The sequence below is a fragment of the Odontesthes bonariensis genome, chromosome 13 (genome assembly GCF_027942865.1).
Source record: "Odontesthes bonariensis isolate fOdoBon6 chromosome 13, fOdoBon6.hap1, whole genome shotgun sequence".
In the NCBI taxonomy this organism is placed as follows: Eukaryota; Metazoa; Chordata; class Actinopteri; order Atheriniformes; family Atherinopsidae; genus Odontesthes; species Odontesthes bonariensis.
Window position 1 is genome coordinate 16,976,178 of NC_134518.1, and position 26,111 is coordinate 17,002,288.

At 41.7% G+C, this 26,111-nt stretch overlaps 2 protein-coding genes and 1 long non-coding RNA gene across 4 annotated transcripts in view; 1 reads left to right on the forward strand and 2 right to left on the reverse strand.

Annotated features, from left to right (window-relative positions):
* atrx (ATRX chromatin remodeler) overlaps positions 1-6,881 on the reverse strand; it is a 35,111-nt gene extending 28,230 nt beyond the window's left edge. Inside the window, exons 1-8 of the mRNA XM_075481201.1 lie at positions 6,698-6,881; positions 4,611-4,673; positions 4,461-4,510; positions 4,229-4,350; positions 4,034-4,114; positions 3,792-3,901; positions 3,601-3,668; positions 209-3,150 (exon numbers count right to left, since the gene is read on the reverse strand). Of these exons, the coding sequence (XP_075337316.1) occupies positions 209-3,150; positions 3,601-3,668; positions 3,792-3,901; positions 4,034-4,114; positions 4,229-4,350; positions 4,461-4,510; positions 4,611-4,667 (3,430 nt within the window). The 5' untranslated portion in view covers positions 4,668-4,673; positions 6,698-6,881. The remainder of the gene's footprint in view (positions 1-208; positions 3,151-3,600; positions 3,669-3,791; positions 3,902-4,033; positions 4,115-4,228; positions 4,351-4,460; positions 4,511-4,610; positions 4,674-6,697) is intronic.
* A 2,719-nt stretch (positions 6,882-9,600) lies between these two features.
* On the forward strand, positions 9,601-12,232 carry LOC142397661 (uncharacterized). The gene is made up of 4 exons (XR_012772720.1): positions 9,601-11,222; positions 11,301-11,351; positions 11,659-11,772; positions 12,004-12,232. It is a non-coding gene; the product is annotated as an uncharacterized LOC142397661 (long non-coding RNA).
* Positions 12,233-12,491: 259 nt separating this feature from the next.
* Positions 12,492-25,319, reverse strand: kif3a (kinesin family member 3A). Of its 2 annotated transcripts, XM_075481203.1 has the most exons (19): positions 25,157-25,319; positions 24,375-24,648; positions 24,085-24,229; positions 23,163-23,247; positions 22,861-22,966; positions 22,503-22,642; positions 22,026-22,223; positions 21,553-21,727; positions 21,347-21,445; positions 20,443-20,529; positions 18,586-18,594; positions 17,938-18,094; positions 17,678-17,858; positions 17,428-17,538; positions 16,201-16,326; positions 15,939-15,992; positions 14,793-14,861; positions 14,526-14,656; positions 12,492-13,511 (listed from the first exon to the last, which is right to left on the reverse strand). In XM_075481203.1, the coding sequence occupies exons 1-19, from the start codon at positions 25,160-25,162 to the stop codon at positions 13,463-13,465; spliced, it is 2,202 nt and encodes a 733-aa protein (XP_075337318.1). In that variant the 5' UTR covers positions 25,163-25,319; the 3' UTR covers positions 12,492-13,462. The 2 variants fall into 2 exon arrangements, with proteins under 2 accessions (XP_075337318.1, XP_075337317.1); XM_075481202.1 differs by lacking the exons at positions 18,586-18,594; positions 20,443-20,529.
* Positions 25,320-26,111: the final 792 nt, after the last annotated feature.

Consider the following 26,111-nt stretch of genomic DNA (forward strand, 5'->3'; position numbering starts at 1 on the left):
TTTTTTATGTCACACAAAAATGTAAGTGCAACTTCCAGCAGTCTTCAAACTGACCAGCTGCTGGCTCAGGGTGTGCATGTACTGTCATTTAAATCTATTTACTCATTTGTCTCACAGATAAGAGTGATATCAATCACCTCGTGAAACATTATATGTGCAGGAAAATGACTGCACTTTAAACTATTTTTAGATGCAGGGACCACTTTACCTGAGGACTGGCGGAAGGCTCCACTGCCTCCCACTAGATTATCCTCCAAAATGGGTTTGATCTTTTGCTCGTCACTGTCCTCTCCTGAGTCACCTTCAGCCTGCTGCTGCTCCTCCTCCTCCTCCTCTTCCTCCTCGCTGGAGGACGACTGCAGCTTGGAGACTGCTTTCGGGCTCTTTCCCTTCCGCTTCTTCTCATAAGAACGTCTCCGACTGGTCGACTTCCTTTCAGGTGAGCTTTTCTCTTCCTCTTTTGCCGCATCTTGTTTCTTTACACGGCTAGATCTCCTCTTTGTTGTGCCTACTTCGCTCTTTGTTTCCTTCTCCTTGTCAGAGTCGGAGTCAGGCGAGTCCGACTTGTTTTGTTTCTTCTTCTTCTTCTTCTTGGACGTCTTCTGGCCTTTTTTCTCCACGTCTGAATCTGAGCTTTCAGACTTTCTTTTGCGTTTGGACGATTTCTCTGTATCCTGTGCGGATGCATTTGATTTGAATAAACGCTTTTTGGCTTTTGTGCTTTCCTGTTCCTCATCTGTGCTGTTGCCTGCTGCAGCTTTCTCCAGCAATATGTGAGGAACTTCATCCGAGTCAGAATCTTCCACTGTTTTCTCTGCAGCCTTGCTCTTCTTCCTACCCTCTTTTTTGGAGTTACTGGATTTCTTGGAGGATTTGGCCTTGTCCTTACGGTCTCCCTCCGACTCCGACTCGGAGGACTCATTCTTGTTCTTACTCTCTGCCTGCTTCCTCAAAGGAGTGGTCTTCACTCTACTAGAGCGGCGGCTGGGTGGTGGGCTGTCAGTCTCATCTACAGACTTGTTCTTGTCACCGCCTTCTTCCTTGCACTTTTTCTGCTGCTCTGCATCTTTTTCTCTGTTCTGGGACCTGGACGACCTGGACCCACAAGTTGTGACGACGGGCACAGGAGTCAGTTTGACTATCAGGTTCTTCACTTTAGGCTGGGGGCGCAGAGTTTCTGCCGGGGGTTCGTTTGACTTTGAGTCGGTTTCTGTAACTGAGTTGGTGTCGGTCTGTGAGAGCATGGAGGAATCCGCTAGGCTCTCGACCATCTGAAAAAGCTCCTCGGGAACTGAAGGAGGCACTGACATAATGTCACGATCTGAGGACAATTCATTAGCTGACACTGGCCCATCATCGCAGGGTTCAGTTTTGATTATCTTTTTGGTAACGTCAGTTCCTGTTTGGTGGTCTATCATTTCAGTCTCCTTGGACACAGTATTGCGGTCCACATCTTGCTCTTTACGCTGCTTCTTTACGCCGTCCACCTTTTCAGTTGTCTCAGCCTGAGAATCTGAATCTGCTTCACTATTCTGCTTCTTGTCCACCTTTTCAGTTGTCTCAGCCTGAGAATCTGAATCTGTTTCATTATGGTGCTTCTTGTCCACCTTTTCAGTTGTCTCAGCCTGAGAATCTGAATCTGTTTCATTATGGTGCTTCTTGTCCACCTTTTCAGTTGTCTCAGCCTGAGAATCTGAATCTGCTTCACTATTCTGCTTCTTGTCCACCTTTTCAGTTGTCTCAGCCTGAGAATCTGAATCTGTTTCATTATGGTGCTTCTTGTCCACCTTTTCAGTTGTCTCAGCCTGAGAATCTGAATCTGTTTCATTATGGTGCTTCTTGTCCACCTTTTCAGTTGTCTTAGCCTGAGAAACTGAATCTGCTTCACTATTCTTCTTCTTCTTCTTCTTGTCCACCTTTTCAGTTGTCTCAGCCTGAGAAACTGAATCTGCTTCTTTATGGTGCTTCTTGTCCACCTTTTCAGTTGTCTCAGCCTGAGAAACTGAATCTGCTTCACTATTCTTCTTCTTCTTCTTGTCCACCTTTTCAGTTATCTCAGCCTGACAAACTGAATCTGCTTCACTATTCTTCTTCTTCTTCTTGTCCACCTTTTCAGTTATCTCAGCTTGAGAAACTGAATCTGCTTCACTATTCTTCCTCTTGTCCACCATGTCATTTGTCTCAGCCTGAGAAACTGAATCTGCTTCTTTATGGTGCTTCTTGTCCACCTTTTCAGTTGTCTTAGCCTGAGAAACTGAATCTGCTTCACTATTCTTCTTCTTGTCCACCTTTTCAGTTGTCTCAGCCTGACAAACTGAATCTGCTTCATTACGCTGCTCCTTGTCCAGCTTCTCAGTCGTCTCAGCTTGACAAACTGAATTGGCTTCATTATGCTGCTCTATCTCCATCTCCTCAGCTTCACAAACTGAATTTGCTTCCTTGTGCAGCTCTTCGTCCACCTCTTGAGCCATTTCAGCCTCATGCACCACCTCTGCAGCACTAGCCATGTGATCGTTTTCTGCAGGTTCCACAACATGAGCGCTCTTTTTCTCAGCCCGTTTCCCTTCATTGCCATTCTGCAACTCCATGTTTTTGAACTCAGGCTCCAAAGCCGCCTCCAAAGCATTGTGGGCTTTTTTCAAATCAGAAAGCACCGCCTTGAAGGCTTTCAGATGCCTATACCTGATCGACTTATCTCCCTGGTCTGTGGCCGCCTGCTGGATGAACTCGATGAACGTATTGTTCAAACCGGTTGTTGTCTCGACAAGCTTTTTAGCTTTCTTTATCAGTTCTTTGGGTACCTGTAGCTTTTTGTAGGAGAACGTCATGGTCCCCGAGCCTTCAGAGTGTTCTTTTCCATTTGCAACTGCTTTGTGCTCTTTGGCTGCTTTGCTCTTGTCGGTCTTGCTTTCCCGTATCTCTGTTTTGCGCTGTTTGAGTTCCACGCATTCTTGTTTCTCCATGATGCCATTGCATTTGGAGACCAGATCCTGGAGGGGCTCGGAGCGGCACACATAGCAATGCCACTTCGAGTTCTCATCTGTAATGCCTGACAGCTCCTTCCTGCCCAGGTTCCGCAGAATGCACTTCTTACAAAAGGCGTTGCTGCAGTAGTCACAGCAGATTAGCTTTCCACCTTCTGCACACCACCTGTGGAGAAAGAGTTTAACGTAACAAATGCACACCGTCACTCAAATTATCACCAAGATATTACACATTTTCACGTGAATCCCACATCACTCAAACATCGTAAAAGGTGAGTGGAAATGCTGCACTCTTGAAATGCCCAGCCAAACTTACCATGCTAAAAGTCATATCTCTAATTCTGTTGGGTCAAATTTTGCCGCTCTAGTGTAACGCGGACGATGATCAGTCGTAACACCATGACCAGTGACAGGTAAAGTGATTAGCACCGCTCATTTTGTTACGATACCATTGGGCTACTGGGAAAATCTGCATCTTGGCATTCACATGGACGCTACTTCGATACTCGCCGGCAACCTAAAACTTTACGCAGCCCAGTCACACCGTCTCAGATGGTAAGTAGCCACGAACTGTAAATTCCAGTGTTTGGTTGGTCTTTTGCAAAAGATGTTTTACCTGCATTGCTCGTCCATCCCGTCAGAATCTCTGCTGATGTCGTCACTTGTGTAGTACTTGTAGCATGACTGGAGAAAAAGAGCAAAGAATGTGATCATCAATACATCTAAAAAAAAAAAAAAAAAAAAAAAAAAAAAAAAAAGGTAATAACAAACCCTTGTTGTAACGGTTATAAAAAATAAGTTTCCTACCTTGCAAATAAGCACTTTGAGCACAGGGTGTTCATACACAGAGTTGCGCTGGAACTGGATTACTTGTTTTCCACAGGCAGTGCAGCTGACCTTCTTCGGCAGAGTATCATCTGGGATGAAGGAAGGGACAAAAGTTTCTTCCCTGCATTCAGTTTTTTTCCCCCCTTATTCCCTGCAGATGTTCAGTCGTGAACACTGAAATATCGAACATGTTTAGTTTCTGAACAAAGAGATAAGATCACCTATTTTTTTCTGTTTGAAATCCACTCTGAGCTTCATGGCTCCTTTATTCTCATTCCCAGTTGGTCTCATCACTAACGTGCCTAAAAGATGAAACAGAAACAATGCAATTTTTTTTATTTTATTAAATGAATCGGCATTCATTTTAGCACTCGCAAAATCTATGTTAAATCCAACAAGTGTCTAATAGTTCATACCTTTAGATCCGCTGCCTGTATTGCCGTCAGATGGATTGTCTGAAGTGGCACCTTCGTTTTCACTTTCGGCCGAGGCATCGGATTCATTTCGCACAGTGCTCTTAGCTACAGCGGCGGGCTTCCTACAACATTTTGACAGGTAACTTTAACATTTCAAGCTGCATCTGTGCACACAACATGTGACTGCAAAGTAAAAACAGTAGGGTGTACATTCAACAAAAGTGCTCCTCACCTCTTGTTGCGAGAAGAGGAAGAATTCATGCAGTCCACAGAGCTCCCAGGCTGGAGACAAACCAGAATTTATTCAAACAGCTTATCAATTAAGAACAAGTTTCAAAATGGAGCGCGAACACATCTACTGTCAACAAAGTGGCACACTTACCTCCTCTTCTTTCTCTGCCATTTGGTCTAGTTGGGATTCAGAATCAGCCAGACTCATTTTTACCTGTAGAGACATTTGAAATGATTTTTTTTCTCTTTCATGAACACGCTGGCAGAAACGCAGCTTTAGCAGATAAAAAAAAATGATTTACCAGCCAGATGCCTGGTGAATCAATTTTAAATCACAACGTTTGATATTTTGCTCAACTAATTTACTAATGAGTTCAGTATAAAGTTGTTGATCTAAGGACTGAGGTAAAAACTTTTTGCTTGTAAAATATATACACATACATGCATACATACATATGTGCAAACAACACACACATATATATATATATATATATATACATACACACACACGTTTAATTTTCAGTAGCAATTTTCTGTCCGTTTACTTGACACTGGCAGCTGAGTAAAGGTTAATAATTGACCGTGGCTGCAGCTGTTCTTAGCATCAGTACCACTATCCAGGTACAACTTGTGAACAGAGGAGTACTTCATACAATAACTCTACTATTTCTTTACGTTCATAATGTACATTCCTAAGTCGCCAAAACAGTTAGGAGACTCTCAAATACATTTTTTCAAAATAGGATGCACAAAAATGAAAACCTTTGTTAGAAAAAATGAAAACAAAAGTCCTGACGTTTAAGAGAATACATTAAAATAAACAAACACATACTGTAACATTATCTAACATTACGTCACACTTCCTTGTTTTTTGCTAAAGGCTGCAGTTGGATGTTGTTGCGCATCACACACTGGTGTGTCTTCTGCAACGTATCCCCATTGTATTTCTCTTTTTTGGTCAGTTTTTTTTTTTCTTCTTCTCATATTGTGTTGCGTTCCAACAACCACCCTAATGCTGAATTCCTCAAACGAGACTTAGGAATAACTATATGGACTGGTAGTAAACTCATTGCAGAATAACAAAGAATAGACGAGATCACCCTGAAATAAACACACGTTAAAAACTTTCTTAAATTGATTAAACAATATCTTTATCTCCAAGAGGTAAGAACAAGTGCGCTGGGGACCTGGATATGTGAACGTCTGGTACACTACACGTTAAAAGTATGATTAATAACTGAAATGTCAGGAAAACGACATCATCTTCCACTTTTTTCCTGATGGTGAGAATGCAACAGTGTTATTGTGGTGAATGACAACAAACTCCCACAGAGCTTCAATCACACGTGAATAGCCACATTAATATGAACAGCATGTTCACAGCATCAGTTCACGCAATGTCAACTCAGTGTCTCGTGTCAAATATGTGGCCTAATAAGCTGCCTTTACGTGCATTTGTTTGGAGCACACCACTCTCAAAACATGGCTACTCGTGTTTATTTTGGCGTCATCATAATGTGCTGATGAGATGGCCGTGAGCTTTGTTTACCATTTGGCCCGGTCATTACTAACATATTTTTTTTTAAAAAAAATTTTAAATGTCAATCCGGCTCGTGTCTCTGCATTTTCAGCTCTATGCGGTTTATTTATCCTCGACAAAGCCTTCCCGGGGTTTTGACAACACAGAAACTCATGCCATGCAGATATGTCAAGTAAAAGCTTCCAAATATTAGTAGGTTTCCCCAGTTGGGTGGCATTCAATACAGAACTCAATTGCTCCAACGTTGCCCTGGCAACATCGCAATCTTGCCAGTGCGTATAAAGGTCCATTGCATGGGCATGCACCGATGCATGCACAGGCCTCCCCTCCCTTTGAATGTAACATGGCACAAACCCGCGCGCTACCAGAAGCCTGGCACTGCCTTGTAGCATCCAAAGTAGCAATGTAGCATCTAGCTAGCAACAACAGAACACAGTTACATACATTTATATCACCAACCACTTTTGGGGTTTATCAATGTATAGATAGACGTCTCAGAATTGTCATGTAAACGTTCCAATGTCCCTGCGTGCGAAATGCAACATTGCCGGCTGCGTAGCTAATAGCTACCATTCATGTAGCTTAGCTGGCTAAGTAGCGCTTAGGGTCCGATGGCCCGGCATGCCGCTAGCGGAGGTAGCACAGTAATCAATGCAAAACTGACTTGTCTAAACAATCAGCATAAACAATGTCCCTACCTGCTTCCCAGCGTCGACATTTCCTAACAGACACACGCGAGTTTAGCTGTGGCCACAGGCTGCTCGGTTCAGTCCAAAATGCTAATTTTCGATGGCGTGGAATCAAAAAATTTGAGCTGAGAACCGAAACAACTTCAGTCAGGAGAGACAAAGCAAGGGGACCATCTTGCCGGATGACTGTGGACGCAGTAAAATGGCGCATCAAGCCTCGATCTTGTGCGTGTTCCCATTGGTTGGCTGCCTCAGAGGATCTGCTGCTCGGATTGGTCGAGGTGCTCCAAATGTTATTGATTCTCCCCGGCTGAAGGAACAAAACATTTCCTCTCGAAAGTGGAACAGAGCGTCGGCTGCTGTTGCTGCCGTAGACGACCTTATATCCTTTTCATTAATTTTTGATACCGTCAAACACGCTTTATTTTTGCCCAAACTGTAAAAAGTAAAAATTGTATATATGTTTAGTTAAATAGGTGAACATAGGTCAGGTTTTTCTTAATTATGGGATATGAAATAAGTCACCTTTTATGAATTTCAGAGCATATTTGGTCTCTGAAGTCAGATTTCTACGTCGCACTCCCAGCTCAGAGTAGATTTACCCAATCTCCTTGTGTTTGTCTCGACTTAACTTAAAAGCATGCTGCATTCACTGCATCTCAGAAGTGGGGAGTTCAAACTTTTGTTCTTGCTATTTGCTTTGCTATTAACAACAGCAATATATTCATCAGCAGTTGTATAGTGAATTCAACCAGACAAGGAAACTGGCTTACAATGCTCTACCAGTAGGCTACTTTGATTAATGGCTTGTGTCTGTCGAGAAAATCTCTGCACCTTAGTTCTGTTCTAGACTAACATGAAAATAAGATCCACTAAAGTAAGGATATTTGTTCAATTTTAGCATATTTCACACCTCTATGGTAGAAATTTGCTGACCCTCACAAATGTTCTCTGCTATATTGCAATTTGATTGCAGAATTTGGAGGGAAACGTGTACCAATTCACACAACTGCTTCCTAATCCTATACTACTTTTTCCCCTTAGTTCAAGTGTCCTAAGAATTGTAAAATGTTCAAATAAATTGTAGATGCACGAAGTAAAGTCTTGAAATTAGACTTTTTACTTCACAACATAAAGCCTCTAAGATTTTTATACTTCGGCCTTTGAATTTGTCCAGTACAAGAGGGAAACCTTTCCTGATAGCTGGGAAATAATGCCATCAAACAGTGTGCCCTGTTTCAATTATACAACACTGTGCAAAAGTCTCGATCCACCCCTCATCCACGGTGTTGCCAGCAATTTATAAAAACCTTGAATTGAATTAGATTTAATTGAATTGAGACCTGTTATGGACTGGCGACCCATCCATTCAGTGTTGTATGCAAATGGATGGATGCATTTAATTGAACTGAATAAAACTTTATTACTGCAAAATGGGAATTAATTTCCCATAAAGCATAAAGAATCAATAACAGTTATAAGTCATTGTAAAAAAAAAAACTGGTGGTGTAGAGTTATTGCTGCTGGCAGGAATGACCTCCTGTATCGTTCGTGTTGCAGCGTAGCTGAAGAAGCCTCTGACTGAACGCTGTGTTTTTTCAACACTATGTTATGCAGAAGTCGGGCGGTGTTGTTCTTTATGTTAACCAGCTTGTGCCGTTAACACACTCTTTTTTTTTTAATCACTTTTTTTTCATTTCTTTGAGTCACTGGCTCGGATGCTGCTCCCCCACCACCTGTCTGCAGACTGCGCTCTCCACAGCTGCGGCTATTCAGAGACAACACGGGAAGCCGGACAGCCTCTCCCATTCTCTGGCGAAATTGCTACATCTTCAATGTTAAATTGATGATAAAACAGTTATTCACAAAACACAAGATATGCCCAATACTGCATTTACTTTCATAACTACAACATGTTGTCCTGTAGCTTAATGAAGTGATTTGTTCTGAAATCGCCGCCGTTCACTGAGGAAATCATGTTATGAAGCCGCCACTAACAGCCAGGCTTCCGAGCCGAGGGCTGCCCGGCTTCGAGGAGGGGGCGGGAGAGTCAAGTTTTTTTCTACAATTCTAGGTCATCATTGGCTATATCGACAAAAACTCATCACTTCCGAGGCTGCTCGGCATCTCTGGGGGTAGATTAGACATGGGCGTGTCAATATGAGGGGCTGTGTCGTGATGATTGGAGTTAGTGTTTGTCCATCAGGAGCGATCTTGTGGCAGCCGAATTTTTAAGCGGGGAGAAGCACGCTGGAACTTCAGTCCCAAAGCGGATACGAAAGAGACTGGTTGTCTGTGAAAGTGCTGTCGGAGTTTCACTCATTTCCCATCGTTTCCATTTCCATTAAAGGTGCACTGTGTAATACCTTTAGTTGTTTCTTTCCAGAATTCATGCTGCCCATTCACAAATGTTACCTTTTTTAAGAATACTTACTGCCACCATCAAACTCTTAAGGATTCATTATGACAGGGAAAAATGCTCCACAGATTCTGATCCAGCCACAGATCCAGCCATTTACAGGCCTTAGATTCGATCATACTTGATTTTGGCCTTGCTGTGTGAATTTTCAAAGTCTATACCTTCTTTCTGTGTATTTGCTGGGCATACTTGTCATACTAGACACAGCTATGTTATAACTAATTCTTTTTCACTTTGCTATCTTCTGCTTTGGGATGGCACAAGCCACTACAACCCTGAACGCGTAATATGGACTTCCCCTGTTTTAAAAGTCAGCAGCCGCCACTGGCTCTCCACCACAGACTGATAGAAGATATGCCCAATTTTGGTGCAGACATTGAAGAAGAAGTAGAGTCTGCTCCGTCCCTTCTTGTAAACAGCCTCAGTGTTGCATTTTCTCCAGCCTGCCGCCCAGATAAACTCCCAGGTGTCTGTATTCTGTACGGAGGTGATGGAGCGTGTGGACAACATCGAATTCCTGTGACTGGAAGACTGGGACTTTGCACTGTACTGCACTTTATTACATTTGTACTTCATGTTAATTTCCCACCTTCACATCTCCCTGCTTCTACATGCACACATCACTTTATCATTTGTACATATTTATAGTGTGTTTATTTTTGGTATCTTTGATATTGTGCCTTTTTGATATTTTTGATGCATACTGTACCTTAAGTGTAGGCATAATGACAATAAAGAATTCTTGATTCTTGATTCCTCAACCACCTCCAACTCTTCTCAGGGATGGAAATTCTGCCAGGCTTATTCCTCATCCTCCTAACATCCCCACTCATCTCCTTTGTCTTGTTTACATTTCCACATAACAGAGCAGGCTACATTGTACTAAAGGCACAAAAGAAATCAAGGAACCCGATCCTCGCAGTGCTGCCTGTTTTGTACTGATGAGAGTGAGCCCATTGAAGCGAGTGCGTGATGGCATCTTCGACATCAGGATTATAGAGAAAACTGTAGTGGGTCTGAAAGCTGTTCACTTACATACTGAGATGAGCCAATAACAGACATTCACGCTGTGAGATGTTAGGGCAACTGGTCACTGTGGGCAGATAGGTCCTTTTTTTTCCTTTTTTTTTATTATACAAACATAAATGGAATCACATGGAAAAACTGAAAGTTAACATTTGGCATCACCACCTTTATTCTTCAACACAGTCTGAACCCTCTTAGACAAGCTTTTCTTGTAATATTAAGTAAGTAGTCTTCTGGAATAGTTCTCCAGGCTTCTTGAAGGACATCCCAAAGCTCTTCTTTGGATAATTTCTGCCTTTTGTTCTGTTCTGTGTCAAGATGGTCCCACACTGGATTAGTAATGCTGAGGTCTAGGTTCTTGAGATTGATTTTTTAAGCACACATTACCTTAACATGCAGCTCAATGATTTGCAAAATCTCATCAACCAATTTACTATCCACAACAGAAAGAAATGTACAATGTGATTGCATGCTCATTATTCAATTCCTTAAACATAATTTTTCTCTATTCCTCGAGAACAAGAGCAGGCCATGAGCCTTATCAGTTGTTAAAGTTAAAAGCCAGTAAATATTTCCCCTGTGCCTACACATCACAGTCCTTTTGACGTGTCACACAGGACAGCGTAAGGGTTATCAAAGTAACACCAATTAATCTGATAATACTGCTGACTTTAGGGCTTTGCGTATAGGAATTAAAAGGCAACTCATTAGTGACAAATAACTAGAAGTTTATGCCACTAGGGGAACATTTGATGGTGGCAAAGACAGTTTACACACCATCCTGTCCTAATTTGGTGTTTTTCCCCCTGACGTGTTTTGTGGCCACAGTGTCAAAGTGACGCCGCCTATATAAGTGGCAGCAGCAGTGAGAGTAGAGAACTCAACTTTTTCTGCTCAACCTGACAGCACTCACCTTAGGTCTCTTTCAAAGACATGAAGACGTCCAGCGTTTACCGTTTCAAAGTGATGATGATGATGATGGTTATTTTGGTGTATGCAGCATCAGTACCTGATGATTATGCAAAAGAAGTAAAAAAAGTGCTCTTGAAGAATATTCAACAACAAGCCACAAACCTGTCAAAGACAGTGGTAAGAAAACTACCAGCTGCATTGTTATATGTTTTGTTTGCTTGATGATGTATAACATGACATATTTTATCATTTCAGCTGCCAGATATAATGGTGATGAAGGTCTCTGATGGTCCGAAAACATGTGTGGTACGTTGGAAACCTTGTTTATTTTCTGAAGTTACTTTCCAGTGGTCATTGACAGCCACCATTGTAACCCATTTAGACTGGGTATGAGTCAGTCATTTACAATCGAAAGCCAAGGGTTTGACCTTTCTAATTTGATATTGCTAGTTTCTTATAAGGCTGAGAAATGTATTGTACTGGTAGTTTTAGTTTTTTTTTTTTTTTTTAAATGGGCTGGTAGGGTTAAATGCTCCATAGCTTTTTCTAGGCTAATTCAGTCCTGACTCCTACATGCTGGGTACCACTTTTGATTGTGCTTTTCTCCTCACAGCCTAATTTCTTTTGTTTGGCCGAGCGGATTCTGGATAATGCCAGGCATGACCATCAAAAACTGAATACGAGGCTTTCAAATCTCACCCGGACCTTGCACCAATACAACAACCAGGTACGCGATATGTAATTGCCATTTCCACATTTAATTAAGTCACCCCGAGTCAATCAGTCATCCCGGGTTCGTAGCATCTTGAATGAAGCAACAGTAATGAACGACAACTTTTATCATTGTTGTGTTTTTGTTTTTATTTATCATATTAGTTCTGTGTGCAGCTGAATATTTCTTTTGGGGGACGGGGGGTAATAAAATGGAACTATGAACATATGTATTCTGTTTTTTCAGACTGGCATCGTCACTTGTCCCCTGAAGACCAGTAGCACCTATAGGCTACGAAAACTTCTGGAGGATGTGAAGAAGTGTGCGCGCCACTCCTTAAACGCAACTGTCCCAAAGCGATCTCACCAATAATTATTTAACACATCTAATATATAAAAGTTATTTATTGTAATGTAATATTTATTTTGTCATGTCTGCAGTTTTTGTATTTATACATCAATAAATCAAAACGTGAAAGTGGTCCGCTTTTAAAGTTTTTCCTTATTTTTTATTACAGCGAGCATCTAATAAGCATTTTCCTTCATCATTACAAATAACCGCACAGCTTCTCTGCACCTCAGAGGAGGACTTAAATGTTAGCCTACTTTTATTTCATTCTTTTGAATTATCAGTGGCATAGCTGCATTTAGAAATTCCACTGGACGGGCAGCTAAGTGAAACAAGGAATATCACAGATTTAAACATGAAAGACAGAGAAACGCTACGCAGCAAAGTGAGATAAGACATGTAAAATAATTTAATAAATAAAATCCAAGGGTTTATCGGTGTAAACATTTGACATACGTTATGATACAAAATAAAGGTTGGTGTGCGTCCACTACAGAACATCTTAAACGCAGATCATCTCCACAAAAAAAAAACAAAAAAAAAAACACACCCAACAGTAGCGTTTCATAGTAAGGAATACAATATGCGTGGTGTAAGTGTCCTGACGCCTGAAAATAAAAAGGTGACATGTTTAGAGTAGCAAATGGCACAAACATAAAAGCTGGCTGGCATGCACGCCCCTATGCTTCTGACCTAATACACACACACACACACACACACACAAGCATCATTTACAGATTTAATATGCACACTTAGATCCTCTTGCTCCCTCTTGATTTCTTGTATCGAACCGAGCTAAAAACAGTAAGGCGTTTAGCTTGTTTTAAGAAGAGAATAATCTGGTTTCAATTAAGAGTTTAATCACAATGCATTCCGTCTCCGTTTGACACAAGAATCCGTTACACTGCGAGCAATCAGCAAAACGCAATTCAAGACTTAACTTGTGAGAATTTGAGTGAGTCTTGATACACACTAAATTTCAGACAACGCAAATGCTTTGAAGTTTGTGGGCCATGACCACATTTAAACTTGCAACATCCTGACTAATCGTTTTCTGACTGATTGCTGGTGTGAAGATGTCGCAATCTGAAACATTTAGAGCATAAGACTAAAGGAATCTTCCTCAGAGTGATTTTACTCTAAAGCACAAGTGACAGATCGGATTTTTCCAAGTGGCCTTTTTTTTTGTATTTTCGTTCTTCTACCACAGATGCAGCTCCTTCACATCTAAAATTTTACCCGCTATATAGAGGTGCACAGAACATTTTATATTGTTCCACCATAAACAGGACTAACAAGGTATTTTAGATAAGATGAAAGTTGTAGTGAAATGTCGTCGTCCTCCTCTGCGCCATCGTCACTGCAGAAGGGATTCGATCACAGCATCTGGCTTTGCAGACCTTTTCCTGTGGAGAGATGGGTGGGAGATTGCAGTTATCAAATTCTGTGAGATTACAGCATCGTCACTTCTCAGAAGGGCTGATGTCGCCGATAATGGCAAAAACCATCATGCTAATTCTTCATATCAATGTGTGCTTAATCACTGAAGTTAAGGGAGGAACAGCAAAAAGAAAGGGGATGAGCTTAAACGCTGCCGACAAGTTGAAACCATCGAGTGCGGAGAGATTCATTCATTCCTCAAGAATCCTGTTCTAAACTTTTCAGAAAAATCCTCTTTGCACTTTATCGCTTTTGGGGGCGAATCGGACAAATATCTAATATGAAAAATGTAGACATGAAGAAAAGCAACCTCTCAGAGGTGTTGATTAAAAAGGAGTTTTGCCAGTTGTTGAAATGGTGCAAATAAATAGATCCCGCTCTTCAGGAAAAATAAGCAATCCTGACTCTGAAAATGGACATTTGCAATGGACATCTGATTCGGTAACGGCACATCAGCAGTCATTGACATTTCACTGAAATTAGCCACCCCCCCTACCCGACAATCATGATAAGAATCAGCAAGAAAGTCATTTTCTGTATCAGCATTTACAGTCAAACACAGGATGTTGATATTCTGTTGCAACATCAAGCTGATCCCTCATTGGTACCACAAGTTAGGTGATAGTTATTAGCTGCCATGCCACAGTTAATTGGTTACTGTGTGAGGTTGTGTTGAACCCGCATTTTTGTCATCCATCCTAAGGAGAAGGGGGATTGACCCTGATTTGAATGTGGCCCATGGAAACACGATGGTTTCAAGTGAATTAGACAACAGGAACGCACAGATGCAAACACTACAGAACTGAGTGTAAGCAAAATGCATTCAGCCACGCGAGGACTTGTAATTCTTGAAATGAGAAATGTAAAATGGGGTCAAAAACTGACAGATGAAGCTTTAGCAAAGGCATAGTGGTTTGTAGCATTTTATCAGAAATGCTCAACAGGATAGTTTCAGGCCGTCTGCCTGGAAAGTATTTTACCTTCGTCCGGTCTTGGGTCGGCCGCTCTTGCCGCTTTTAGAGGTTCTGGGCCTCTCTAGTTTCAGCAGAGACTGCCGCATGCTCTCCTCTGTATATGCCAGATACACATGGGACAGATCCACCTCAAATGGCTACAGGTAGCAGGGACGATATAAGAAAGAGGTCAATATTACATTGTCAGGGAAGGACAAGAGAAAATGATCCAGAATTTCCTTTTGAACAAAAAAAAAGAAAAAAAAAAAAAGAAAAGAAAGATCCACAACTCACGTCTTTTTCTTTTTTATCTGGAGCAGGGGTCTGTTTTCTCATATTGTTGCCAGTGTAAGCCACACATTTCTGAAAGCATCACAGACAGCAGTCAGACACAAATAGGCGACGTGCACCTTTTTCAATGAACGTAAACCACCCCGTCCACATCACCGTGTGATCGTGTGGATCAAATGGGACGAGATCAGTGCCACAAAAAAGGATAAATCTGTGAAAGATTAAGAAAACTAATGAAGAAATAGAGAGAGAAAAAAAAGAGGATAAATATGGAAAGATTTTTACATTCAATTTTCATATAAATTTCTACATTGATTTGACCTTTTCTTAATTGTGTTTGCAGTGTCAAATTGGATTTTTGTCTTTTTTTCTAAATTTTCCCTTCACCCCCAAATTTCTTTTACCATTTACCCATTTACTCGATCCTCTACGCTGAGAATAAAAGATGTAAATGCAGAAACCATTCGCTGGTCTTAAACTTGCAACCTCTTACGAGTAGTCAGTGAAACGAACAACTAGGTTATGCCAACAATTTGATGTCCAAATATGCAAATTCTTTCACTGCTTTCATCTGGGACGGGGAGGATGGGAGGGGGGGGGGGAGGGTTACACTGAAAGCTTCTGCTAACGCGTGGCTGCACACAGACACATAGCAGAACCAAATCCTGGACGGCTACCACTGTCACACAATGCATGCACTGTATTAGACTATATTGCATCCGGTTGTTCATGCTACCAGGTTCTTGCAAGAAAAGAAAGGATTTATACGGGCGTAGAGTCTTGTGGTGTGTTTCACAGCCTTTTAGGCTTGAGGTTGCAAGTTCTACGACCTATTTAGAACATCAACGTAACCGTAAAAGCGACTGAGAATAAGCAACGGCAAAGCCAATGTGAAATGAATAAACTAACGGACGAGAAAGCGAGAGCAACTGAAAAAGAAATAAGCAAAAGCAATTAAGGAAAATAAGGAGAAATAAAATGATAGAATTCAATTAACATTACATGGAAATGAAAAATCTAAATATTTATCACGTTCATTTCTCTTTAGTGTCCCCCCCCCGCATGTATTTTCTTGTTCTTTTACAGATTTGGTTGACTTTGTGGCACCCCCGTCTCTCCACATTGATCAGCGATGTAAAGTGAGCTCACCAGCTGCCATTCTCCGATGTCTTCGTTCCAGTGCACGTAATTCTCAATCATCTCCTATGCGAAAAACAGGAATAAATGATGAATCAGGGGCAAGAACAGGCAGTCAGTCCACCTGAAGTTTCATACCATGCACCTCAGACTCTGCATGTGTATAATCATTCAAACAGAAGGAAGTAAGTAAGTCACAAAGGTGATGATATTTTGTCACAATATCAGGTCAGTACCAAGAGTCAGTATAAAAAACAAACAAACACCCACAGACCTGGTATTCCTGGGGAATAAAGTTATCTATGATCAGCATCTGGAGCCGGAGTTCTCGGCTCAGCTGGCGGATGTTTTCCAGGAGACCCTCGATCTCTCTGTTGTGCTCTTGCTGTAGATCTGCCACCTAACAGACAAAAAAAGCCCCACAGCAAATCAATATGGATTTACCCCCCCAGATCACAAATCTGTGATTTCTTCATTTGCTTGAACCCCAACAAAGATTTTCAGTGTCTTCAATGACCAAATTCGTAGTGTTTAGAAAATATAAGTCGGCTTCAAATTTGACACCAGCAACACGCCCGGACAAAAGTTAGGATAAAGGCGAAGACGCAAAAGCGTGTACAGGGTACTCAATTCTTAAAGATTCAACAATCATCAGGTTAATTGGTGACAGATGATGGGGTCTTGCGAGTAATGAAAGGTTTAATCTTCGAAAAGATAAGATGGGTCAGATAAGATGCCCACCACGTTGTGTTAAACTTGGTAGGAGAATCATCAGAACTTTAGTATTTCAACATCTGCAGTGCATAATATTGTGAAAAGATTCAGAGAGTCTGGGGAAACCTCAGTGCATAAAGGCCAGAACCCACTGTTGAATGTGTGAGAAACCATCAAGCCAACATGATCAACCTTGGAAAACCATTTCACTCAATACAGCAAGTCGCTGCATGCTGGACTGTAAGCTTCAACTGCACAGACGGTGGACCTGAAGTAGACCGAAGTCATCATTGATGCAGAGGCATAAAAGACATATGCTACCACTGAGGTGACTTTTCTTTTTTGGTTGGTCCATGGTTATTTCAGCAGGACAATGACAGACAACACTTTACATGACTCGTAGAGGCAGAATGTGTGTGCTTGATAATCCATCTTTTAATGGAAACGTATGTGAGGAGGATCAGACGACAACAACCACAGACCGCTGAGCAGATTAAGTTTTGCACTCAGCAAGAATGGACGCCGATTCCTCCTAAAAACACTGGAACAATCAGTATCCTCAGTTCCCATCATCAGGTGAAAGAGTGCAGTTAAAAGGAAGGTTGACATCTTTCCTTCTAGTTGCACTTTTTGCACTATGGTAAACATGCCTCTATCCCAACTTTTCAAGATTTGACAATATATCAGTCTTTGAAGAAAGAGAGAAAAGAATTGATCTGGAATTTCAGGAAGTCGCCCAACTTAAAATGGGCTCTCAAATGTGCTCGCTTTTAGAAGTTATGCTTACTTCTGATTTGGCAGCCATTAGCATGGTCCATACTTTCTTCAGCTTCTTGGTCTTTCCTTGAGCCTCCTCCTGCAAGCTAGTGTACTTCTCCTCTATGTCGAGACGTTCTTGCTGTTTGAAGAGGAAAAAGGGTTGCAATGATTGAGTTTCAATGGAGCAATGTGGTCTTTAGCAATGTAAGAACTAATCAGTGAGCGAGCTCGACTAAGCAGCAGGTGGCTGGAATGCTGGTCGCTGTGTGTTTTGATACCTCTTTCTCCTCGAGCTCCTTGCGCAGCTGCTCTGCTCTCCTGCGACGCTCTTCGAGTTCATTGTTGGACTCCTCTAAGAGCTTCTCCTGCTCCTCAGCCTTGGCCAGAAGATCCACTCCACCCACTATCACCTTCTTCTCCAAGGCTGACAATTTCTCCAGCAGAAGATGATGCTCCTGCCTAAGAGTTCAAATGAGCCTCGGTTACCGAATGATAAAGTTAGCATAGGAGTATTTTTGCTTTCTTCTCACAGACTCACTGGGCTTTAAGCAGGTCCTTCTCCCGCTTCTCTAGCTCTGCTCTTGCCCTGTTCCTCTCCTCCTCCTCCATGTCCAGCTTGGCCTCCAAAGCCTTTCTTTCCTCCTCAATCTTTGCCTGCATCTCCACCATTTTGTCTGGAGAAACCTTCTTCTTTCCTAAACAGACACAGGATACCATACAGTCTGAAATGAAGCTATACTAATACTTCAAATGGAGATGAATTCATGTTTTACCAAGATTACATAGCATTACGTCTTATATCTATGCAGCTTTAGCTTATAACTTTGCAGTTTAACAGGCAACTTTGTGAGTCTTTTGCAGCAACCTTAACAACTGAGTGTCTCTGACATCCAACTTCACAAAGTCCTTATTAGTCAATGCACAGCGCTAAATACTTATTGTTAGTGTAAGGGAAACTATATCAATTACAAGGTTCAAACCTAATAAATGACAATGGTGATTGTGAATATGTGGCAGTCAGGCAAGGGCAGACGGAGAGATGCTAACAGCAATCGACTGTAAGCCAGTAACTATGATAGCATTAGTGAAATAGCTACAGAAGCAGATGGCAGCCATCTTGATCATTTATGTGAGCAGAGACACCGTCGCTACATGACACAAGGATCATGTAGAGTCTTAGACCAACCTCTTTCTTCTTGAATTAAAAGGTGCATAGCAAGTCAGATGGCGTCATTTGCACCAGGGCGCAGAGAGAGAGAAAGAGCAGCACATTACAGAGTGATTTCGAAAGTCTTAATGACTCTACAGAGTGGAAAACCAAGTAGAGGGGAAGAAGTGGGAGAATTCAAAAAGACAACTTTCAGTAAAACTCACTAAATGTCAGTCAACAGTCAGGAGACCAAGAAAAAAAAACCAAGAATATCACATCACATAATCAACCATAACGTGGGTGAATGACACTTTTCAGGTTCAGTGATTACAAACGTAATCAGAGGTGCAGGCTGGAAGTGATGATATGAAACCGTCATGCTGAAACAGTCCATCAAGTCAAAAGTGTAACAATAGAAAATAATAAGTGAAAACAGAATAAACCTCACAAAGAAGGACTAGTTCAATAGGCAGACATATTGAACTTATGGGCTGGATATACTGAGGGGAACTTAATTGATGATGTAAAGCTTTAACAGCAGGAATCTTAATATTTGGCTCATGATAAAAACAGGAGGGTGATCAATCGCGGTGGGAGGGGGTTGGGCTGTGAACCCACAGGAGTGACAAAGACACAAGGAGAGCATGAAGCCCCTTTCACACATGAATGAAATCCACCAATGCTTTGGAAAGTTTCCCCACGGCCAAATTTCCCACTCAGGATGTGATGTCCAAAACAACCTCTTACGAAATATGACTTAAGTTCAATGAAAATATCTAAGCTGGCTTGCCTTGATCATACTGTGATGAATGGGCAGGTTTATTCAGGCAATTGATGCACTATTAAAGCTGCAGTCTGCAGGATTTGTTGTTGTCATACGTAAAGTCCTACTTTTTGGCATTTTAAGAGTTTACATGATCTATCAGAACGCTTGAAGTTGAAAACGGTGACCTCCGTAGTCGCAAAATGCAAGAAATGCAAGAAATGCTTATTTTTTAACCGAAAAATAAAAAGTTATTCAACTTCCTGTCCCGCCCCATCAAAACACATGAGAACTCGTGCACGTAGACGTGCACGCCAGATGCGCGTACACGACTCTTCATTCATCAACTCACCTGTCATTTGCGATCATGGAAGACACAGTAAGTAGACTAGCCCGTAATGAAGTTCAATAGTCTGGATAAATAAGCGTGGGGACGAGCCTACCTTGTATCGCGCGTGCACAATCGGTGATTGACAGGCAGCAGAGCCCAGCTCGTAACCTGATTGGTTACCTTTTACTGGTCCGGTCTGCAATTTTGTAAACAAACCTGCTGGCTTTGGAGGGACCTAGCGGGACATATAGGGGACCTAGAGAACTAATTTTTTTGTATTGGGGTATTTAATGTACTACTTTCAGAATCCCCGGACAGTTCCAGGCATTATGTTTGAAAAAGAGTTGTAGTGCAGCTTTAAACCACATCCATGGGGAAAAAAAAAAAAAAAGAAAATTTTTGAAACCGACCAAATTAAAAAGGAAATACATTGAATGACTCAAGCAGACATCAAGTCATTAGGAAACCCCCCTCACTACAACCACCTACACAAGTTGCACATAAAACATATTCTGCTGACCTCGTATAAACAGAAAAACTATTCAGATGGCACCACAGGTTAAAATAAAATTATGTCAGATTCTGTACTTTGATGTACCTCAAACAGGATGAGATGATGGAAAAATTGTAATAAAAACACAAGGACCGACTCAACATTATATTTCACCACTGAAACCGTGCTCATCATCAGCAGAGAACACATTACACCGGATTTATTTCATTTTATGGGTTTCATGTGTGAAAAGGGCTAATACTGGTGGGCAGGTGGGTTGGTGAGCAGGGTGCTGCTCCAACTCACTATCCTGAGGTTTGTCCTCAGTGGGCGGTGGCACTGAGGAGGTGCAGGTAAATTCTGAACTATGAGTGCTGCCGTTACTGGTACCGTCTGTAAAAGAAGCAAAAAGAAGTCCCCGAACCAACAAAGCCCACAGAAAGGAACGGGAAATGAAAAGTCACAAAGAAAACAGCTTTTGGAGAATTTCACTTTAAGCTTAGGTGCTAAATGTGGGGATAACAAGACCGTTCAAGGTGCTTTGCAAGCGTTCAACTTTCACATGTTCACGCAAACCCTCATACAGCTCCTCTGATCGTATATTGACGCATGAACGACAACCATCCTTCCTGATCAGCCACACTCACCCACAAATGACACATCTGTGGGCGCAGTCGTACTGATGGAAGAGATAGTAGATCTCCATATCCACAGAAGCCTGGATGATTGGTAGTTTTTTGTTTTGTTTTCTTCACTTAATCAGCGTACCCTGACACTAAAGTGGCAAAAGAATATAAATGATGAGTGGAAAACATAAACGGTCTTCGGTTTAGAACTTTGAGGAAGGCGCTGCAGGAAGACTGCAACCAAATGTGACCACAGAATAGTGCTTGTTCAGTTTTTAACACTTTTGACTTGCAGTTAAGAAGAACAGGTGAGAATACATGGGGAACTCCTAGTTAATTTCAAAAATGCTTTTAAGTTATGCCAAAAATGGTGACTTCAAAACCTCTTCAGCTTGATAAAATTCTGAGACCGAATACTGACTCATATTACAAGTGACACATTGATAAGGGAGCAAACTTAGAAGCTAGAGGGAAACATGCAGATTGTTATCTAGCCATAGACAAAAACCGCACAATAAACTGCATTAACAATCAAATTATATTGCCTACAACACACGCTGCGCTCATTAAGCAGTAATGCTTACCCCTTCTTCTCCTGCGGCCTTCTCCCACCTCTGCTCCTTCATCATCACCTTCATCCATCTCCTCTGACCCACTGCCCTCCGAGCCAGAGATCTCTTCACCTTGAATGGTGCAAACATTTTACAAAGATGCATTCGAATCTCCATTAAAAAAAAAAAAGTGCAATCCATGTGTTACGTTCACTCGTTAAATGTTTGAGACATCTCACCCTCTTCCAGTTTCTTCTTGAGCTCTTCGATCTCTTTCTGAAACTGGCGCAGCAGAGCGTCCTTGGGGTCCTCATTGATTCTGGCTTTGTTTTTGATGTTTTTAGCCCTATTAGCATAGCGCAGGGTGCTGATGGTCTCGTCATAGTTGTAGTCAGCAGGGCCAATATTTGCACACTGGTGAGGGAAAAATACCATTTGCAATATAAGGCAAAAATCATGGTGGGAATCTTGAGTAGGGCGAAATGCAAGTTCATTTTTGTGCTTTTTCCAAACGAGGACTGTTTGATTAAAATCTGTTCACTTGGGACAATTAAAACAAACCAAACCAAACTGACCGACTGCAACACTTCGTGATGAGAGATCTCTGATTTTAGCAGCAATTGAATAACAGAGCTACTGATAAATCTAATCAATCTACTTAAGGTACAGTACTGCCCAAGCAAAAAGCACTGCTTGCAATCTTCAGCAGTACCATCATGGTTTTAGAGTTTCCTCCGAGCGAATCCTGCAGCAGGCGGGTTAGTTTTGAATTCCTGTAGGGAACGTGCGTGCTCTTGCCGTCCACCAGGGCAGATATGACGTTACCCAGTGTGGAGAGAGACAGATTGATCTTTGTTGCTTCCTTCAAACGCTGACCCGTGGCTCCAGTCTTGCCCTGTCTCTCTGAACCCTGTGGGGGGTAAGAGTGGTTGATAAATTAGTGGAGGCCAGAAGGAACCTGAACGAGGATAAGATTTGAATACTTGATACATCAATGTCGTCTTATTTTCACTGAAGTACTTTTATGCACAACAGCGTAAATGCTTTCTGAAACATTTCTTAAATGACCTATTTAATAAATATTCCATTTTTTTCCCCCAGCTAATGCTCATTTATGTCCAGCATTTGGAGGTTATATGACATGCTTTTTCCAATATATTCTGCAAGATTATTTTTTACTTATACATACTGCCAGATCAACAAGATGCAGCTTCCCCATGCGCACATGCTGGTTTCCATCCACGCCCTTTTCACTGCACTCGATGGTGATAGTGAAGATAGCATGAGAACGGGAGCTGTGCTCATTCATGTTCGTAGCACCGACAGAGCCTAAATGTAGGAAAATAACATTTGATCAGGTCATACTTGTGAAATGTAAAACGATCTTTCCTTTAGATTTTGCAAAAAGGTCCATTATTGTCTGGTAACCCCCCCCCCAAATAAAATTTCACATATCTCTTGCAAGAGTATCTCCTTGTATAAGACTAAAGTTCACTGTTTGATGTTGTGGGGATATTTTTCCATATTCTGCCAGGCGTTTTGCTTACGGTTTTTGTGGCCCATTGTCATAATTCTGTCCATGTCGTCAGCATTGTTCACGACGTAACCAGATAGGTCCTTGATATACACACCTACATCTGGCCTTTCTTTCACCTTGGAAAAAAAAAAAAACAGAAATAGAAAAGAGATCATCTCATGGAAAACTCCCATCATAGATTATCTAAAAAAAAATAAAAAAAGTCTAATCTTTTGAAAGATACCCGACGAACAAAAATAACTTGATTGCCCTTTAAGGCAACTCATCCAAGACAGTTTTGTTATCAGTCACTGAATCTCAACATCCTGTTACCTCTAGCCTTTGCATCTGGTCCTTGCCCAACAAGTCCCGCACTTCCTCATTGTAAATCTCCAGGTACGAAACACGGACTAAAAATCTGTTGAAAGTGAAAATGTAGACCAAATCAAATGAATGCTGATATACAATATTTAATGGTGGCAGATGCTTCACTTTTGACACGAGTGCGCCTTAACAGAGATCCGTTTACATGGAGGCTTTTAATCTGCTAACAAAAAAACAAAAAACCCATGAAACTCATGAGGGGAAGTTAATCAGAGCAATAATGTATGTGAAGGAAATGATGTTCCTCAATTTAATGCTGCAGAGGCAGATCAAAATCACTTTGTTTCCCTGGTAACATCAGAGTGTGTCACTAGTATGTGCAGCAAACTCGTGAAGTGAAGTGAAGATTCAATGCAATCTGCCGATTTCCTTAGCCCGACAACTTTTGATGATTTGGCATAACATGAAAACAATTATAAGGACTTTCTGATTTCATTAGACTATAATGACTTGGACTGAATTAATGAATCAAGTGAACTGAGTTGACAGCGGAAAGGTTCTCTAGTCAGCTCTAGCATATGAAACCTTTTGGCTTATAAGTGTTGTGCTAGCAACATACAAGCCAATAACTTTGTGTCGCATTGGCAAATAAGCAAATATAAATTAACGGTATGCTTAACAACAGGACTAACTCTCTATCCAGCTGTGCCATTTAAGGGGTCAAATTAACTTTTCATTAACAAATGATGGGCTGTGCGCTGTCAGCTGCCTGAAGTAGTAAGTTGAACAGCGAATGGGACGTGAAATGCATCCGTGTGTAATACAAAAAAAAGAAAAGACTCCTTAGATTTGTAAATGAACTCATCAGATTGTAATTAATCTATTTTGTTAGTGTGTCTGCTGGGTGCTTGTTGACTGATCGATCTCTTACCTGGTGTCACCCTCTGCCTTGGCAATGTGACCAAAAACATGGGCAAAAGAATTTGGGATTATCCCTCTAAGCTCCGGCACTGCTCTCACACCCTCCATAGTGAATGTTTTACCCGTGCCAGTTTGTCCATATGCAAAAATTGTACCTGAAATGGAAAATGGACAAAACCCTAGTTACATTCAAGAGGCAATTGAGTGCATTTGAAAGTGCTTTACAGTAATCTCTGCTACAACTGACAGAAGAAGAATATTTCAGAGTGATGGTGTGTTAAAAATACACATAGACGATACCATTGTATCCCTCTAATACTGAGTCAATAATGGGGCGGGCGGTGAGATTGTAAACGTCCAACTGTTTGCTGTCAGGTCCAAACACAGTGTCAAAAGTGAAGGTTTTAGGAGGCTCATGAGGCGTCTCCAGCTTGTTGACCGTGATGGTCCCACGGTTTTCGTCCACCACGACGGCCTGCTTGTGGCCCATCATCTTCTCTTTCTGGTTGAGGGGACGACATCTCACCACAACCTTGACTTTGTCGCTGACTTCCGGTTTCTCAAGCTTATTGCTCTGTAACAAATGCGATTGAACACATATTTACAATAACAACCTATCGTTATGGAGTCGGATTTACTCATCGCCAATTTCATTCATCAGTGGATATAAAAGTATAGTGGAGAGATAAGGTCAAACTTAAGACAGCTAGAAGATAAAGTACGCATAACATTCATTATATTGAGCCACTACATCTAACCAGTTTATTTCAAGAAAGTATAATCAATAACATCAGGGTAGAGGCTAGCCAACATCATCTGCTCGGCCACAGCCGTTTGCTGGGTTGCTAATTAAGCGTGTGGCGACACAGACGATTACGTTGACTGACAGGAAACCACAAGCGGAAAGCTCATCTATGAAGACGGATAAAACCCAATTGTGGAAAGTGTTACAATTCCAATGTATTCTACAAGAGCGAAACTGACACGCTAACAGTGCTAACCGGTTAGCATCACATCAGCCGGGGAGGAAGGGAGGAACCCTAGAAAACGCAACAAAAACGCAAACAGGCGTGGCGACTTACCGGCATAGTGAGAACGCAGAAATGCGATTAGAGACTACGTATGATGCAGATGAAACGTTTGCGAAGCCTTGTTCATTTGACTATGGGTTAGACGAAGAAACAACACACCAGCGTTGGGCTCATTTCATCCTCGGTTCACATAAGATAGCTTGTTGTCAGGGCTGTGCCAGTGTGCGCATGCGCGGTTTCCCGGGGAAGGTGTGATTGGATACAGCAAACAGAACCATTGCACTCACAAGTTTATCATCGATTACAACAAGAAATATCTATGACCATGCGTTTATTGTAGTTGACTGGCTGCATTGTGGTGTGATTTAAAGAACATAACGCCTGAGCACATGTGACCATGAATAAAATGGAAGACACCTAAGAGCTCTGGCCGCCGAAAGGCCACAGAGAAATACACTAATAGGCTATTGCCAAAATTAGTCGCTCATCTGCCTTTACACGCATATGAATTTAAGTGGCATCCCATTCTTAATCAATAGGGATTAATTTGACGTCGGCCCACCCTTTCCATCTATGACAGCTCCAACTCTTCTGGGCAAGCTTTCCACAAGTTAATTTATGGTCATTTTTGACCTCCAGAAGCGCATTTGTGAGGTCAGACGAGATGTTGGACAAGGCCTGGCTTACAGTCTCCGCTCTAATTCATCCCAAAGGTGTGCTATCGGATTGAGATCAGGACTCTGTGCACAGCCGGAGTCACTCAAGTGCACAGAGTGCTGGTTTATTTGGTCTGTTTTTGGTTGACATCTGGCATTGTGATGGCTTGGTTGTGGCCCACTTTTGGCCAACATGAGCGGACCGTCCAAGTGCCATCAGCCAATGCTGTATGTGGGCCGGATATGGGCCAAAAGAGTTTTGCTATCTGGGAAGTTCTTCCATACCAAACTCACTCATCCATGTATTTATGGACTTTGTTTTGTGCACTTTGTGCTCTCTACGCACTGTT

Bases quoted from the DNA above. Each gene is read 5' to 3' on its own strand.
- kif3a (XM_075481203.1), bottom strand. The intron at 17,859-17,937 runs GTGAGTCTGTGA...TTGAACTCTTAG, and splicing joins AAGGACCTGCTTAAAGCCCA to GCAGGAGCATCATCTTCTGC. The intron at 16,327-17,427 runs GTAAGCATAACT...TTTGTCTGTTAG, and splicing joins TAATGGCTGCCAAATCAGAA to GTGGCAGATCTACAGCAAGA.